The 15,520-nt window shown below is 37.6% G+C and overlaps 2 protein-coding genes across 3 annotated transcripts in view; one reads left to right on the top strand and one right to left on the bottom strand.

The window, feature by feature from the left end:
* The first annotated feature begins 1,857 nt into the window (after positions 1–1,857).
* LOC105048871 (rho GDP-dissociation inhibitor 1) lies at positions 1,858–4,275 on the top strand. 2 transcript variants are annotated; one of them, XM_019851736.3, is made up of 6 exons: positions 1,858–2,300; positions 2,438–2,504; positions 3,359–3,577; positions 3,751–3,875; positions 3,961–4,080; positions 4,174–4,275. In XM_019851736.3, the coding sequence occupies exons 1-5, from the start codon at positions 2,031–2,033 to the stop codon at positions 4,039–4,041; spliced, it is 762 nt and encodes a 253-aa protein (XP_019707295.2). In that variant the 5' UTR covers positions 1,858–2,030; the 3' UTR covers positions 4,042–4,080; positions 4,174–4,275. The 2 variants fall into 2 exon arrangements, with proteins under 2 accessions (XP_019707295.2, XP_010926646.2); XM_010928344.4 differs by having other exon boundaries at positions 3,961–4,275.
* A 1,165-nt stretch (positions 4,276–5,440) lies between these two features.
* Positions 5,441–15,520, bottom strand: part of LOC105048870 (fimbrin-2) — a 29,064-nt gene continuing 18,984 nt past the window's right edge. Inside the window, exons 8-14 of the mRNA XM_010928340.4 lie at positions 9,848–10,062; positions 8,605–8,760; positions 8,330–8,529; positions 8,001–8,158; positions 7,561–7,657; positions 6,033–6,124; positions 5,441–5,914 (exon numbers count right to left, since the gene is read on the bottom strand). Of these exons, the coding sequence (XP_010926642.2) occupies positions 5,732–5,914; positions 6,033–6,124; positions 7,561–7,657; positions 8,001–8,158; positions 8,330–8,529; positions 8,605–8,760; positions 9,848–10,062 (1,101 nt within the window). The 3' untranslated portion in view covers positions 5,441–5,731. The remainder of the gene's footprint in view (positions 5,915–6,032; positions 6,125–7,560; positions 7,658–8,000; positions 8,159–8,329; positions 8,530–8,604; positions 8,761–9,847; positions 10,063–15,520) is intronic.

Consider the following 15,520-nt stretch of genomic DNA (forward strand, 5'->3'; position numbering starts at 1 on the left):
TTCAAAAACCAAGAAGAATTTTGAGGTGCTCCTCATCATGACCTATGTGTGGAGAAGCAGACTAGACACAGAGCATGGAAATAGGATGTTAGGTGAGAATTACGCAAGTAGCTGAGCATTCATAGTCCCCTAATCCAGCGAAGCAAATTCTTGCTGGGGCTTAGCATATGATACATCTCATAAAGCGTTCATGGTGAAGGATGCCTCTAGACAAATGACAATGTCGAGCAACGACAAGAAAATTATAATTGTTGATGTGCTCTTCTGCAGTTGTTGATGGGGTCATGTGGAGAACTAGGGTAGCAACACTAGGAGCTAAAGCTATTTGGCCCACTTCATTGAATCATAATTAAGAGTTCTACCAAGATGGTAGCTTACAAGAAAAGATGATATAAAGCCTTGGACAGAGGGCAAAACTTTTTCTTAATAGAGTCTTAATATCATTAAGGAAATGTTTTGTCCAACTTATCTGTCGCCCACAATCTTCTGCAGTGAGTTCTAATTAAAGGTCAAAAAACCTCTTGAGTTCTTTGTCGCTTTTGAATAAGACAGACCAAAAAATTGATCTAGCCAGTTAATAATGCAATACAGAAGCATTTTACCAAGAATTGCTATTTTTGTGAAGAAAACCTCCAAAGTGGAAGTCTTATATACTATCTAGCATTTGCTTTAATCAGAAGTTTCAAATCCAAATAAGGTTTTATTTGGTTATCTTCTTCCAAAAGGGAACATGAAAAGAACTCTTAATTGAGGCAGGTGAAGGTAAAGGCTTCAACTTACAGTCTAAATCATTTTTTCCTCTCCAACACTTTCTCAGTAAAAACATTCTTCCACAATGTAAATAGACTTAATACAGGGAAAAAGACAGAAGATATAGAGTTTTTTTGCCCCTTTTTTTTTTGTTTAAAAAAACTCTAGCATTGCTCTCATTAATTTCTTTCTCCATACAATTCAATGTGAGAGAAGAGTTCCAGACCTTCCTCTGATATACAAACAATCCTTAAAGATCTGCAATGGCTATTCACGTGAAAGGGCAGTGAAGGAAGAGATGATTAATGCTCTCAGGATTAGCTACAGAAAGCAGGCAAAATGGGTTCATTTGCCAACCATTTTTCATCAAGACACCCTTGGTATGTAGGCGGTTTTTGAGCCCTAAACACTTCCAAAATGGAATTGATGCAAAAACCACACACAAGAATTGTGGTTGATTAAATTCATAGATCTATTTCAGTCATTTTCTTACTGTTTCAAGAGACATGGCGATCGATAAAAAGTCGCTCATATCAAACTTCATCCACCATTCCACATCAACATCTTTCTGAAATAGTGCACCTTTATCCTACAATGATTGAATTTTGCATTTCATAAAGACCAAGTATCACTTCCATTACAATGCAAGCATATATATGGATCTAGCGAGCATGACAATTACTTCGACATTATAACTGCCTCTGGAATCCATTTTAATTTATTATATCCTAAGACAAATAGTATGATGTAACATAAGTTATTCATGATACCATCATTCTTTCATTACAATGGCCACCAGACACCATTATGCACAACATTGAACAATCCAAAAATATTAATTTTTATTAAATAAAGGTTGCATATAATATGTATTATTATTATGATCCACAATTGTTTCAAGCCATGGCCATTATGTGACCATAACAGTTTCATAATAGCTATGAAGATGACCTATATCATAATCTATACATATAATGACACATAGGGATTTAATTACACTTGTATCTAAACTAAGAGGTGCGGGGAATAGGCATCCACATAACGCTAGCCAGGTGGTGGGGCTCCTCCCACCACCCGTGCCCCTTAAAATTAGCAGCTCTCAATCCTATTTTAGTCAAAAAATCCCAACGGCCTCCCTCCCAAAAAATAGAGCTCTCCAAACAAACAAAAACCAGGTCTTTACCATCTGGCGCAATCCAAGTTGTAGGCTTCAAACAATAAAGACCTCTTCTTCCTCCCCTCTTCTTTCTCCTTCTCCCGAAGAAGAACAAGGAGAGCTCATGTCTGTCGCTCTGGGAGCTCCCTCAGGCTCCAAGGACATTGACTTTGCCACCCTGGAAATGGAGGAAGAAGAGAACAAGAAGCAAGAGGAGGTGGAGAATACGGATGGTGATGCAGATGAAAAGCTGAGCAGGAAATTCAGCTGCACTTCGGTCGCCTCGACCGACAACGACGATGAGATCGGCGATGAGGATGACGACGATGAGGATAAGAGAGCAGTGCAACTGGGTCCCCAGGTCCCGCTCAAGGAACAGCTGGAGATGGATAAGGTGGTTCGGTTGACACTCTTGGTGTTCTTAGATTTGGTTAAGGAAAAGTAGAGATAGCGTTTTTAGATTCTTGTTGGCTGGATTTATCTTTTCCTAATACAGCTGGGGGTGATGGGAATGGGGAATGTGGTTGACAGGATGATGAGAGCTTGAGGAGGTGGAAGGAACAGCTGCTTGGAAGTGTTGATCTTAATGATGTTGGAGGTATTCCTTCTTGGAAATCATCTTTCTTTTTATTTAGTTCTTAATTATTTCATCACTCTCATTATATGCCAGCCTAATAAGTGAATGCCTTGAGCTTTTTTTTTTTAAAAAAAAAAACTTGTTTTTTCTTTTTGTCTTCCCATCTTGATTCTAGATAATGATTTTCCATTGTTACATGGGATAGTTATTTTGAAACGATGAATTGTATACCTCTTAATTTAGGTATTTCATTAGTATTCTAATGTGTCTTTCAAAAAAATAAGTTAATATTCTGATGTTAGATGTCTTTGATTTACCTTATAATTCATTGATTCTGTGGTTTCCATTTTATAACTTTTGATCTTTTGGTTAGGCCACGTGAATTATGAACCTATTTCCAGGAAATCTTGTTTGCTGCTAATATAATTATTTTGGTGACTCTAATTAGTCTCCATTCTTGCATCCCTCTTTTGTAATTATAATCTTCAGCAAGGCATGCTGAACCTTGGAAGCAATTATCCCAAACCATGTTGTCTAACATGCTTCCTAACAACAAATATTTTGTTGCTCCTTTGATTTCACTCTTCATTGCTCCTACTCCCGTTTTCACCCCTGGCTTCTTGGCTCCAAACTTATTTCTTCAAAAAAAATAAAAAATAAGAAAATACAGGGCAGGAATACTATCTAGAAGTTTTTATGTGTCACAATGACTCAATATGTTCATATATATTTTTAAGTTTGGCAATGGAAAATTTAGTTTGTTTGACATGAGATGTATTCAACAAAACTAGCTCTGCTTCTTGTTTTATATATATATATATATATATATATACATATATATATTGCTGAAAAGCTCTTCTCTGGGATCTTTACAGAGAATCCAGATCCAGAAGTAAACATCCTTGACCTTACTATCCTGACTCCTGATCGTCCGAATGTTGTTTTACCAATTCCTTTCATCCCTGATGCAAAGGGCTTTGCATTTGGCCTCAAAGATGGCAGCCGCTACCGTCTCAAGTTCTCTTTTACCGTCTCCAACAACATTGTCTCTGGGCTCAGATACACAAACACAGTGTGGAAGACTGGAGTAAGAGGTACAATAGATTCTCTCTGTTTCTTCTGCTAGAACTAACTAGAGCAGATCTCTAAATTTGATTGAATTCATTCATTTTCTTGATAACTTTACCTGCCGACATCTTCTTAAGTTGTTTTACGTGCATTGCTCATTAATTTCCCTGTTTAAGTAGTATGTTTAATCTTTTGACAGTGGAGAACACAAAAGTTATGTTGGGAACTTTCAGTCCTCAGAAGGAACCTTACACATACGAATTGGAAGAAGAGACCACCCCTACTGGAATGTTTGCAAGGGGATCTTATTCTGCTAGGACAAAGGTAAATTTTAATACAAGTACATTTTTTTTTTTATATATTTTTAAAAAATGCATTGATTATGATTTTGTGTCTCTCATTGTTCCAGTTTGTGGATGATGATGGAAAGGTCTATCTGGACATGAGTTACTATTTTGAGATTAGAAAGGACTGGCCGGTGACTTCTTGAGCAAATTACTAATTTTACTGATGATTGAGTAAAGATGTTGTATGATTCCATCCATAAGTGAATTCAAATTGATCTTTTGTCTAGCAAGCTTAGGTGAGAGAATTTTATATGTTTTTTTTTGCATAATTGCAGTTGAACAAATGACAGACTCCACAAGAAGTAAATTGAGTGATCCATGTACTGAACTATTATGGTCCCATGCTCAAATCTTCTCTATTTCCCTCTCTCTCTCTCTCTCAACCTTTAATATAGATTTCTTTTTGATAATTATTTTATTTTCTTACTCTCCTTGTCTTGTTTCACAGATCTATTTGGTTGTTTTTTTCTAAATATTTTGGATGGAAGCCTCAAGATAGGAATTTCACTTCCACCTCGATGCACCATAAGTTCCTAACTTCTATAATCTTATAATTTTGATTTTCACAATCATTGCCAGTTCTGATATGTCCCGCGAGGCATATAAGATTCTCTAACATGCATGGTGATCGGTTGATCTCCTTCAGGTGTTGATTACGTGCTGTATAACTAAAAACCTGAAGACAAATCCTCGCAAACAGAGGAATTGAACGTACTAAAGTATCCATAAGCAGGTAGTATTGAGGAAACCATTGAATCCATTGTTGCATCTCAATTAAAATCTTGCTCGTGCTCCTCCAGCTTCGTGATGCTTCCTGCCTTTTCAACCAAGATCTTTTACATTTCACTGATCAAAGTAGGAGACAAATAGACTTGAAAATATCAGACAAATCATCAATTTTATTTTCCCAAGACTAAGCACCGCGAACCTACCTTTCTTTAGAAAAATTCTTTCACCAAGTTCTATCCTCTTCTGAAATCCCTTACATCCCACCAGTAAACCAACATTTTGACACAGAGAACGGAAGCATCCCGAACCAAAAACAAATTACGAAAACCTCAAAATCCATAACGGGTCCCAGCTATTTGGGCTTGTAATCGATCATTTGTATCTCTGACGTTACAAATTTCTTAGACCTCATAGGACCAAAATATCACAAGCTCGGTTCCAAGAGTCCTGCACTATAGCCATACCATATCAACTTGACTCCCGTCCACAGCATCGAAAGCACCAGCTTGATCCGCCTCTACATTCCTCGCTTCCTGTTATCATGTGATGTCTGCTTTCTTTGTGACCACAAGAAATGCTCCTGTAAAGGTCAGCTGCGGTGGAAGCAAAGAGTCTTGGCTAAAAAAAGCCTTCACTTTTAGTTGAGGTGACTAATTTGAATAGGATGCATATTTTCACACCGAGGGACATGTAGTGTTGCATACCCCGAGATACTTTGGATGCACTATGACGACTAGAGAAATTTTGGTAAAGAAACAACTTCAATTTTTGTGGCATCGCATCCCCTGAGATACCGAGGAAACTGTATAATAACTAGAGATATTTTGGTAAAGAAACAACTTCAATTTGAATTAGGAAACAACTTTAGTCGGTATTTACAATCACCTATTTTTGTTTGATTGGGCACTCCACACACCCATCACTGTCCTACCAAACAATGAGAACCTACAAAAACTGGTCCCAATCTAAATCTGAGAATAAGTCACGACAATATCCAACACATCCTGTTATCTCAAAGATTCAAAAAACAGGTAGAAAGAAGAAAAGAAACAATACATATTAGTAGTTCAATTAGATTGTCAGCTGTCTGTGGTTACTGCACACCTATCTGGTTCCATTATCATCTGTTGAGGACTCAGATGCAGAATCATCTAGAGTAGAGTTTGAGATAGTTTCAGATGAACTCCCATTTTGACCATCCAATTCCACAGATCTGTCTTCAGTTGGCCTTTTCAAGTGCCAGTACATGATGCTTGCTGTCAGTGTAAGCATCATCTTCTGATTCACCTGACAAAGTATACCATCAAGGATTATGCAAAAGAATACAGGAAACAGCAACTCAGGGAATACAGCACCTTTCAAAAGTAACTCATTTTCAGTTCTTTAATTTCAATCAATCGATTACCTCTAGTATATCTTCGGGCAGCAAAAATATGGAGCAACCAAGCTTCCTTGCTACTGAGATTATATAAGAGGCATTCATCTTTTTCTCTTCATCTGCACATTGCTTTCAATTGTTAACCCATTAATTTTCAGCTATACTAAGAATGCAATGACCACGTCGCACTAACATAACGGTCCACTAAAGGTGCAACAGTGAGTCCACTTTTTTAAAGTTCTAACTTCAAAACTAAACTCCTTTATCAGTGCTCAGCAACTAGATGGATACAGGCAGCAGAGCAAATCATGTGACTGCATAGATAGAACAGGAATTTTCTCCTAATAAATTCATAGGCGATGATATGTGATAAGAACTCGAGCAGCAATAATGTCATGTCTGGGTCTTTTCTGGGAAGGAAATCATATGGATTTATTTTTTCTTCTCCTCTAAATGATCTCATGATTATACTAATTGTTACTCATCTCAGATGTTACTAATCATGATATATTATAATACATATCCTAGAGTGTTCATCTTCAAGAGGTATGCCGCATTTGCTAGACACACACATACACTCACCCACTGCTAGACCCATATACATATATATACCTACGTACAATATACATATACATATCCCGAAGATCATAATAAATTGTTCAGATACAATCCTTCACGTATTGTGCTTGAAAGCCAACGATTGTAATGCACATAAGTAGCCAAATACAAACATATGCACTGGGGGGCTCTTCGATTCATAATCAGAATCGGAATCAAAATGGATTGGAATGAGAATCAGAATGGCCATATCTCTCGAAGCATTTGGTTCATGATTGAAATCAGAATCGGAATGAAGATTTGAATTCTTAGGGGAGAGTCAGGATTGGGTTTTAGGAGGATTGGGCCATTTCTTTCAGCCTCAGAATCGGAATGGGATTCTCCCCAACCAAATGATTAGAATGAGAGTCACCCATTCCCATTCCATGCCCCAGCTCCCCCAATTAAACACGCTCTCAAAGACAATAAGAATCCTCTTTAGTCATGGTAAGTCCATTCTTATATATGCACGCAGGCATGAACTTGAGCCCATACATGTTAATAATTAATGTCCACAAATAAGCAACGAAATAGCTTGAAATAGACATTTGTCAGATGGTTCAGGTGTTACCATCTAGAGATGTCTAATCACTATCACACGGATGTGACAAATCTGGAGAACATGCTCTTTGTCCTGTACCTAGGAAAGTGCATGGTGTTCTTGGGTAGGACACATGGTCCAGATATGAAGGCACTGTTTGAGGACTTAAATATATCCACAACATTAGCTTATTACAAAAGGTGCCCCCATTTACTCATATGTATATAGTTTATCTTTTCACATAGGAACATTTATAGGTTTTTTATAGGAAAAACAGAATAATCTGATAAACAACATGATATTATGGTACCAAATAATTGCAAATAAATTAAAGTATCCATGATGAAAACCTACATTTTAAGGTGCAACAAAAGAAAATGGAACAGCTTAAACAACATTGTGGATGTCCGAGTTTACCATTTTCTCCATGAGTAACAAGGCTCCAGTTCACAACTCGAGGTTCCGCAGAACCAAGCAAGTCAAGGAAGAAAATGCCACTTGAAAGAGTTTTATCCTGTATGCATGAGAAAACCATGTTGCATTATCAAAGTTTTCCACAAGCACTTGCTTTTTTTTCTTATTGGGAATGAAGCAAAAAGAATTAATGACTAAAGAATGGAACATGTCTATTTGAGAGAGCATCTACAATACTAACAGCATGATAGAATATGTACTTTTTTTAAAAATAATTCTTCATATGTATTTTCTAAATATAATTTTTTTTAAAAAAATAATTCTTCATATTGTGTATTTTCTAAATAGGTCTACTGGCACGACAGCAAATGTTATGGTTAAGACTTTGAAGGAATCATGTAACAGATCATCTTTGCAATAATGAAATGTAGAAACATCAATACCTTAAAACTCTCCATATGGGAGTACCTTCCTGAACTCTTCACTTTATCATTAGCCCAGTTCAATATATCTACATCCGTTATCTCCTTCTCATGAGAATGAAATCTCAAATTCTTTAAAAGTTGGAGGATATTGTACCGCATCAATTGCCATAAAAAAGCTGAAAAAAGAATGAGATTTTTCTGAACAACAGAAATTTGAATTGATAATTTATGATTAAGCTGCCAATACACCACTAAAGAGAGCTTAATTCTGAAAGTCAAGTATCCCCAATGTAATTGGAAAAGTAAAAAAAACACAGATAGCTTTGTAGTCAACATTCTAAACTCACCCAAAATGAGTTTCTTATTTCCTTGAACAATATCATTCCCAGCAACATTAACCAGTGAAAATTTTAACTGTTTCCCTATTTTCACAACTTGATTACAGTTTTCTACTTTTCTGAAAGGCATTTTAATTGGAGGCTTGTTTGCAACCTTCCAACAGACTACTCCTGGAGCTACCTTGTCAATGGCTTCTAGAAGGACCCATCTGCAGAGTTACAGCAATATTTATCAGCATAAATATCAAATAGCAAAGAAAAAACAGGAAATACGAAGAGCCTACCCATTTCTAAGATCTTCAAAAACATTATTGATGTATGTTGAGATTCCAAGGCTATTTATCCATAATCGAAATGCTCTTTCTTCCCTGGAAACTTGTATATCATTGGACATTGCTTCTAAAAACGAGTTTTGTTTCATCTGTGATGATAGCCCATTCCTACAGCCAACAAGTAAATATTCCTCAGCATCCATACATGTAAGTATATGCATATCTATACATCTCATAGAAATCATGAAAGTAAGCACCAACAGGCATGGCATGATATGTAGCATGCCATTGCCTAGCTAGCACAACTCGCAAGGTATCAGCTGTATGCCTGTTTGGCAATTGGCATGCTGCCATGCCAGTGAATGCCAAGCACTGGCATAAAGCTGCAAAGCATTGTAAGTTCGATCCTCTTTTAAGTAGCAAGCAATTGATTATTGTGGCCACAAGAAATAGGAAACTGTTTAGAGAAAAGAATAATAAAGATTGTTAAACATTTATTTAATTGAAAGGAAAGTCTTGGCCAAGTTTGGCCCCTTTCACTCTCTGTCTAAGCTTTTCTTCTGTTCCCTCCTCATGCCTTTCTTGCCCTCTCAAATCATATTGCCAAATGCCACCCTTTTGAATCCTATTCTAGTTTAGATATTATTGCTTACTGATTCGGTGAACTAATGCTCATTTTCTGATCTCCTATTTTCAATTATGCAATGATTCTATCCAAAATCAGCCCAAGAAATCTGCAATACTTACAAGTCCCCTAGGAACCATTACCAATCATCCAATCAACCTGAGCTCCCCTACATAGGAGTTTACCTTTACTATACAGCTGCAATAGAATTTTTTGACCCTTATAATGGTCAAAAATGCCTTTTCCAGTCTTGTTCTTTATGGTGGACAGCAATGCAATTTGTTGACATAGGCCCTATCTTTTTCCTAACCCTCTAGGTCCAGTATGCACATGTAGGCCCTTCCCAGTTGTCCTGAATAACTCATTTATTGTAGTATGATATCCCACTATAATATTGCTCAATTAAACATACAATAGTTTCAAGAAGAAAACAAAAACCTCCAAAAGCATTGCAAAAATATTGTTACAAATTTCAAGACAAGGTCTTCACAAAAATCAACTGTCTGAAATGCATGCCACTTTTCCTTGATGAAGGTGGTTGGTCAACGACTATTTCCTTTAAACAATACCTATAATCAACATATTAGCTCAAAAGATTGAAATAGCTCAGAAATTCACCATGACCCTCACCTTTTCTGAAAAATATGTGCAACGAAAGCAAGGTTAAGATTTGGTGAACCTTCAACAATGTCTTTTGGGGTCAGATATCTTTTGCAACCCATGTTATCTGCATGTTCAAGAACTAATTTTGCTCTTTGTAGAGGATTTTTCACTGTCATTGCTGATGGCTTACTACTGTGTTCAGGTGCTAGAACATTCAGTAAACATGCATAGGCCTCTCCATCCTGAAGTAGCAACAGATATCAAACATTATGAATGAGCCATGGGTTGTTCAGTTTAGAAAGTCTAAACAGTGGATGCAGTTGACTGTATAGTTTATCTTCAATTACTGAAATGAACAATCCCACCAAAGAATATGCATGTCTGAAATTCCACACTAAGAAAATAGCATAGATATATCTGGACATGAAACAAGACTTTTAATATATCCAAGTCACATAAAGATAGTCAAAACATGTTTAGAGAAAAAAGGAAACATTTTTTTGGCAGATGAAACAAAAGGAGATTTCAGGTTATGGTTTCATCACTACACCCAGTACACTTCTAATATAGGTTGAATATAGTTGAAGATGGGCCTCACAAAATTCATGCGCAGATGGGAAGCCCACAAGTCAAGCTAAAAGAAAACATGACAGAACACTATCTAAAAACCGGTAGAAACTACAGTCCGACAAACTACACTACTGGCCTACTGAGGTGAAAAGCAAAATGAATCACAGCTGCAGTTAGCTACTCTTGCTAGCCAACAGAAGCAGCCCTCTTCTAAATTAAACATGATAACAGAAGTCAAATTAAATGGATCTCCAACAATTTGTGTGTCTCTAACAACACATTAGCACCAGGTATTTCTAAACCTCTAATTACATCAAATATTATGTGTTTGGTTTGAAAACTTTCTATTTTATAACTACTCAATGAATCAGTAAAAACTTCCAAAACTACTGATTCTTTTATTTAAGTGCTATTTGATATGGGTTCAAATATTTCCTAGCTATCTAAAACCTGAGCATTTAGATGGATAGGGCCAAGAGTATATAAGCACCATTAAAGTCCTCAATCCATCCGATATGGGACTCTTATTCCTCCAAACCCCCTCTAACATGTAGATCTCAATGGATGGAATCTGGAACAAGGAGCAACATGTGGATTAGTAAGTGAGAGCATGGAGGTTTCGGCAAGCAAGAAGGATTGGTGGGCTCTAATACCACGTCAAGGTCCTATCTAAAAATCCGGGCATTTAGATGGATTCATCCAAGAGTATATAAGCACCACAAGAGTCCCTAATCTATCCGTTATGAGACTATTATTACTCAACAGGCTCTAATACCATGTTAAAATCATATCTAAAAGCCTAGGTGTTTAGATGGAAGAGTATATAAGTACCACAAGAGTTCTTAACCTATCCAATGTGGGACATTATTCCTCATAGTATAGAAAAGGAGTGATCTTTACCACCTGTCAGACAGGTAGAGAAATAATAGTCCTATATTGGATAGGTTAAAGACTTGTGGTGCTTATATACTCTTAGACCCATTCATCTAAATGCCAAGTCTTTATATAGGATCTTAACATGGTATCAGAGCTACCAATCCTTCTTATTTGCTGATACCTCCATGCTTTCACTTACTAATCCATGTGTCACCCCTCATTTTAGGTTCTACTCCTTGGGCTCTACACATGAGAGGGGATGTTGAGGAATAATAGTCTCACATTGGATAGGTTAAGAATTCTTGTGATGCTTATATACTCTTGGGTCCATTTACATAAATGCCTAGATTTTTAGATAGGATTTTAACAGACATATTTGAGGGCAATTTGGTCAGACAAGTATCAACATTGGAAGTCCCAAAATGACAATCTAGATTGTCAAATATGAAATATGTAATAATCGGTCTTTGGGCCTTAAGCCCAGCCCAGAAGCCCATCAAAAAAAAAAAAAAAGAGAGAAATCGGGAAGAAGATTCCCGATAGGAGTCTTCTTCTCCGATGAGCCTCGATGGGATCGGAGGAGTCCTAGGACCACCAGAGGTCCTAGGGCTCTCTATAAAAAGGCCTTCCCCCTTCCTAAGAACCCCCCCACCGGTCTTCCTCCCTCTCTTTCTCCCCGATTTCTCCGATTGAAACCGCGGCACCTCAACTCGTGCTCACTACGATTTCTCGCCGGCGTGGTCACCGGAGCTCGAGGTAGTCCCTCCTTCCTCTTCCTCTCTCCTCTCCTGTTGAACGTGGAGGAAAGGAGGAAAAGAGAGATTATTTTTTATTATCTTCAAATGGGGTAGAGTATCCCCATTATATACAATATTTAGTCTTTTTACAAGGAAATAGCACAACCCATTGCCACCTTGATTTTTCCTAATTAAAGAATCTAATTAGGGAATATATTATAATCCAGAGTCACCACTATCCCTAATTAGAATATCTAATTAGGGTAATACAGCTCATTTTCCAACACTCCCCCTCAAGATGGGGCGAAGATATCATGCAGTCTCATCTTGTTACAGATATATGAAAAGACTGGAGTACTAAGCCCTTTTGTATAAATATCAGCTAGTTGTTCGAAGGATTTGATAAATGTAAGGCAAATAACACTTGATCTAGTTTTTCTTTAATAAAATGTCGATCAATCTCAATATGCTTTGTCCGATCATGTTGAACAGGATTATTAGCAATATTAATGGCTGCCTTATTGTCACAGAAGAGAGTCATAGGAGAGGTCCGAGAAAGACGCAATTCAGTCATAAGTTGCTTTAACCATATGACTTCACAGACCCCTTGAGCTAAGGCCCGATATTCAGCCTCAGCACTGGAACGAGCGACCACATTCTGCTTCTTACTGCGCTATGTCACAAGATTACCACCCAAGAAAGTACAATAACCTGAGGTAGACTTTCTATCATCCAAGGCTCCAGCCCAGTCAGCATCAGTATATCCCTCAATCTTAAGGTATCCATGACGAGAAAACATAAGTCCACGTCCAGGACATCCTTTAAGATATTGTATAATTCGATAGACAGCTTCCTGATGTCTTTTACGAGGATCATGCATATATTGCTTACAATACTAACAGCAAAAGTGATATCAAGACGAGTATGAGAAAGATAAATCAGTCGTCCTACTAAGCGTTGATACCTTTCTCGATCAACTGGAGTACCACCGTCAGTCATAAGACGATGATTCTGCTCAATCGGAGTAGCTGCAGGTCTACAACCCACCATGCCTGTTTCTGTTAGTAAGTCAAGTACATACTTTCGTTGGGAAAGAAAAATACCATGAGATGATCTAGCAACTTCAATCCCAAGAAAGTATCTTAAAGGTCCAAGATCTTTGACTTCAAATGACTGAGCTAAATGAATCTTTAGACGATTAATTTCTGAAAGATTATCGCCTGTCAGAATTATGTCATCAACATACACTATCAGAATTGCAACCTTTCCACTGTTATGTTGAAAAAACATGGTATGATCAGCATTACTTTGTTGATAACCCATTTCTAGTACTGCACGTCGGAATCGATCAAACCAAGCCCGAGGTGACTGTTTCAAGCCATAAAGTGATCGACGTAGCCGACACACCTTTCCAGCAGTTTCAGTATTAGAGAAGCCTGGAGGAATTTTCATGTACACCTCCTCCTGAAGATCTCCATGTAAAAAGGCATTTTTGACATCCAGTTGAGAAAAACTCCAGCCAAGATTAGCAACACAAGAAATAAGAGTCCTCACAGAGTTAATTTTTGCAACTGGAGCAAAGGTTTCGTCATAGTCTATTCCGTATGTCTGAGTATAACCTTTTGCTACCAATCGTGCTTTATAGCAATCAACAGTCCCATCTGGAGTTTGTTTCACCGTAAAAATCCATTTGCAGCCAACGACTTGTTTTTCAGCAGGTAGTGGAACAATCTCCCATGTATTATTCTTGGCCAAGGCCTTCATCTCTTCAAGCATTGCCTCCTTCCATTTTGGATCTGCTATAGCATTCTTCCAGTGCGAGGGAATAGAGATAGAAGCTAGAGATGCAATAAAAGTTCTATATGAAGGTGAAAGAGACTTATAGGAAACAAAGTTAGCAATATCATAACGATAACGAGAAGGAATAACATGTGGACGAGAGGCTTTTCTATGAGCAATAGGAAGATGTAAATCAGTTAAAGAAATATTACCATCATTATTGTGGGAGGAGGAAGATACCGGAGCCGACTCTGAAGGAGACTGTTGGGTAGTAGGAGAATGCATATTAGGCTCAATGACAAGTGAAGGAGACTGTTGGATAGTAGGAGAATGCATATCAGACTCAGTGACAAGTGGAGAAGACTGCTGCTCCCCCTGTCGATTACTATTTGATTGCTTGTGCTCTCCATACTCTGAGCCATACTCTTGGTCAGACTCCCCCTCACGATTGGTGTAATCAGATGAAACACGAGGAGAGAAGAGAAAGTCGGATACAATATTAGGTTGATTGGTGGACATATCCATGGTATCACTGCTAAAAAATATCTCAGATTCTCGGAATGTCACATCCATACTGACCAATATACGCCGTTCGGAAGGATAATAGCATTTGTATCCTTTCTGAGTAGCAGAATAGCCAACAAAAATATATTTGAGAGTCGAGGATCAAGTTTACCAATAGTAGATCGATGATCTCGGACAAAGCATACACACCCAAATATCCGAAGAGGTACAACAAAAGAAGATACTCCTTGTAGGCACTCAAGTGGTGTGCGATAGTTCAAAGCTCGAAGAGGCATCCGATTAATAAGAAAAGCTGCAGTAAGAACTGCCTCACCCCACAGGTACTTAGAAACTTTCATAGTGAAGGACAAAGACCGAGCTACTTCCAATAAATGTCGATTCTTACGTTCAGCCACTCCATTCTGAGCAGGCGTATCAACACATGTAGTCTGATGGACAATCTCATGAGTAGCTAAATACTCACGAAATTCTCTATTAATATACTCAGTGCCATTATCAGATCTCAGAGTTTTGATTGTTGTATTAAACTGAGTATTTACAAATTTATGAAATTCTTTGAAACACCTGAAAACCTCATCCTTTGTCTTTAGTAGGTAAACCCAGGTTACTCTACTATGACAGTCAATAAATGTCACAAAGTATCGATGTCCAGAAAAAGAAATAGTGCTACACGGCCCCCACACATCCGAATGAACAATATCAAAGATTTTACTACTTCGAGTGCCAGAAATAGGATAAGTAGTTTGTGTGTGTTTAGCAAACTCACATGCATCACAAATCAATGTATGCTTGTCACAAATATTATATAAATTAGGAAAGAGTCTTGCTAACACAGAGAAAGATAAATGCCCACGCCTACGATGTTGTAACTGAAGTTTATGCACAGCATTCTCAGAAGAACAAGATACAACCAAGCCAGTTTTCAGATTATCTTTCTGTCCTCTTTCAGTCAGATAGTACAACCCATCATGCATTCTACCATACCCAATCATCTCCCCCGTTGTCAGCTCCTGGAGAACACAATAGGTAGGAAAAAAATTACTTTGCAATTTAAAGCAGCTGTAATGGAGCTTATAGAGAGAAGATTAGTGGGAAACTAGGAACATGTAAAACTGAGGACAGTGTTATGGTTGGTGTACAGTTGACAGTTCCTTTTTCTGATACAGTAGAGAAGGATCCATCAGCTATATGTACTTTATCCTGATCAGAGCAA

Source organism: Elaeis guineensis, chromosome 7 (assembly GCF_000442705.2).
Source record: "Elaeis guineensis isolate ETL-2024a chromosome 7, EG11, whole genome shotgun sequence".
In the NCBI taxonomy this organism is placed as follows: Eukaryota; Viridiplantae; Streptophyta; class Magnoliopsida; order Arecales; family Arecaceae; genus Elaeis; species Elaeis guineensis.

Bases quoted from the DNA above. Each gene is read 5' to 3' on its own strand.
- LOC105048871 (XM_010928344.4), top strand. From the start codon at position 2,031: ATGTCTGTCGCTCTGGGAGCTCCCTCAGGCTCCAAGGACATTGACTTT. The intron at 2,505-3,358 runs GTATTCCTTCTT...GGATCTTTACAG, and splicing joins TGATCTTAATGATGTTGGAG to AGAATCCAGATCCAGAAGTA. The intron at 3,876-3,960 runs GTAAATTTTAAT...TCATTGTTCCAG, and splicing joins CTTATTCTGCTAGGACAAAG to TTTGTGGATGATGATGGAAA.